The sequence below is a fragment of the Arachis ipaensis genome, chromosome B10 (genome assembly GCF_059453495.1).
Source record: "Arachis ipaensis isolate K30076 ecotype BB chromosome B10, ASM5945349v1, whole genome shotgun sequence".
NCBI lineage: Eukaryota > Viridiplantae > Streptophyta > Magnoliopsida > Fabales > Fabaceae > Arachis > Arachis ipaensis.
Genome location: NC_142435.1, coordinates 106620962 through 106623152, shown reverse-complemented (window position 1 = coordinate 106623152; position 2191 = coordinate 106620962). Strand labels below are relative to the sequence as shown.

Here is a 2191-nt window from a genome sequence, read left to right as displayed (position 1 = left end):
TGTTGGCTTTGTAACATTAGTCAATAAATATTATTTAAAAAATGATGTACGTCATATATATTTGTATATTTATTTATTATTATATTATTAAAAATAATCATTAAAAAATAAAAAAAAATAAAAATACTATTTGTATACTAAAATTAAGGGTTAAATACTGTTTTCGTCCCTAAGGTCTGGGGCGAAAATCAAATTCGTCCCCAACCTTTTTTGTTATTAAAATCATCATCAACGTTGCAAAACGTTATAAAATCGTCCTTTATTACTTCAATTTTATTATTTTGACCAAATTACCCTTTATAATTAATAAAAATAATATTAAAAAAAAAACAAACAACCCCCTCCCCCCTCCACCCGAACCCAAACCCTACATCTCTTCAGTTTCTTCCCTCTCATCCCTCTCATCCCCCCTCCCAACCACAACCCCAATTCTTCTTCTCTCTCTTTCCGTCACCGTACCATCTCCGCCCCTGCTTCCTTCTCTACCTTCTTCTCCCCGACGAGGTCCACAACTTCGCCGCCCAATCCCACGTCGCCGTCTCCGTCGACAGCAAAATGCACCGAATGCAGAAAAGCTCATCTTTCAATTCACCATCGGCGAAGTCTCTGGCATGCCAAACACATAATTTCTCGTTCCCAGAGTGCTCCTGCACACTCATCGAAGGTAGAATCAAATGATTGGCGCAGATCTTGAGCGTCTTAGATTGTCTCATGAGAAGGCGAACCTTTCCAGTTTCCTTGTGCTTCAGGAACTTCACTGTTCCAGCACCTCGCTCCTTCCATTGATTCCCGTCCTTATCGAATCGATATAGCTTAGATTTAAGATCGAGAATAGCATCTTCGTTTTCTTCGCCAGTGGAGACGGCGACCTCTTCGAGTCTGACGATCGGAGCTACCTGAGCTCCGGTGTCCTCGTCCTCGCCGACAGGAGCCTCCTCCTCTTCACGGTGCTCGACTTCGGTATTTGACATGCTGAGATATAAGAACATAAACATCATTTTTTAATTCTTTTTAATTTCTGTGGTTGCTGATTTTGGATTTGAAGTGCAATTGATGATTGTTGAATTGTTGTCAAATTTAAATTTTTTAGTGATTTATTTTGATGAATTTATTATTGTTGAATTTGCTGGATTTGTTGTTGTTGCTGGTGAAGAAGAGAAAAATAATTGTTGTTGCTAGATTTAGTTGTTGCTGTTGCTGAAGGAGAGAAGAAGAATTGGAATTTTTTGGGTGGGAGAGGAAAAGGAAGGGGAAGTTTGCAAAGAGCAGAAGGAAGGGGATATCAAGATCCAAGGCCAATGAAAAAACCCAGCTTCTTGAGTCTTGATCCAAGGCCATACCTGCCTAGTAACATTAAACCTTTGAGAATCAAGAAGTGTTTGTGTAGTAATAATAGACACATTCAAGTTGGTGGGGGTTGATATGGTGGGTAGTGAGTAGAAGGAGGTAGTAGTTGGGGAATTGGATGCGGTGTTGGAGTGTGAAAGAAGGGGTGGAAGAAGTGAGAGGCGTTAAGGGGTTAAGAATGGAGTTGCTAGTGGCGGAGGAGTAGAGGAGAGAGAGCGCGAGGAGAGGGCGGAGGAGGGTGGCGGTGTTGAAGTTGAAGAAGAAGAGGAAGAAGCTAGGTTTTCTCACTGGGAAGAGACATCGGAGGTGGGGGTAGGGGTGGGGGTGGGGGGAGGAGTTTTTTACTTTTGTTTTTATTTTTATTTTTTATTTTTTTATTAATAGTTAAGGGTAATTTGGTCAAAAAATAAAATTGAGATAAAAAAGGACGATTTTATAACGTTTTGTAATGTTGGGGATGGTTTTAATAACAAAAAAAGATCGGGGACGAATTTGATTTTCACTCTAGACCTTAGGGACGAAAACAGTACTTAACCCCTAAAATTAATTACAAAAATTAATGAGAAGTGTTAGGGGACCAGCAAAATTTGTGATGTGTAGTTATCATCAATATTTTTAATAATGTGAGATGACATCTAATAGTATAAGATTACTTACTTTTCTTTTGATGGTTAAGTGCTGGCCAGATTTCAATAAAAGTGCTGGCTCCTAGACTTTCTCAAAATGAATTATTATGTATTTGTACATACATAAATATGTGTTGTTTGATTTATTTTTAATATATATTTTATATCAAAGAATGCTAGAAAGCCAATAGAATTTATTGTTTTTGTCAAGCAATTAG

General features: G+C 38.2%; 1 protein-coding gene across 1 annotated transcript; it reads right to left on the bottom strand.

The window, feature by feature from the left end:
* Positions 1–482: 482 nt before the first annotated feature.
* LOC107620815 (ran-binding protein 1 homolog c-like) lies at positions 483–1848 on the bottom strand. The gene is made up of 2 exons (XM_016322930.3): positions 1693–1848; positions 483–1634 (listed from the first exon to the last, which is right to left on the bottom strand). Exon 2 carries the CDS (start codon positions 996–998, stop codon positions 483–485), a length of 516 nt encoding a protein of 171 aa, XP_016178416.2. The 5' UTR covers positions 999–1634; positions 1693–1848.
* Positions 1849–2191: the final 343 nt, after the last annotated feature.

What these genes read in the sequence shown, in the direction of transcription:
- LOC107620815 (XM_016322930.3), bottom strand. Translation starts at nt 998, where the DNA reads ATGATGTTTATGTTCTTATATCTCAGCATGTCAAATACCGAAGTCGAG.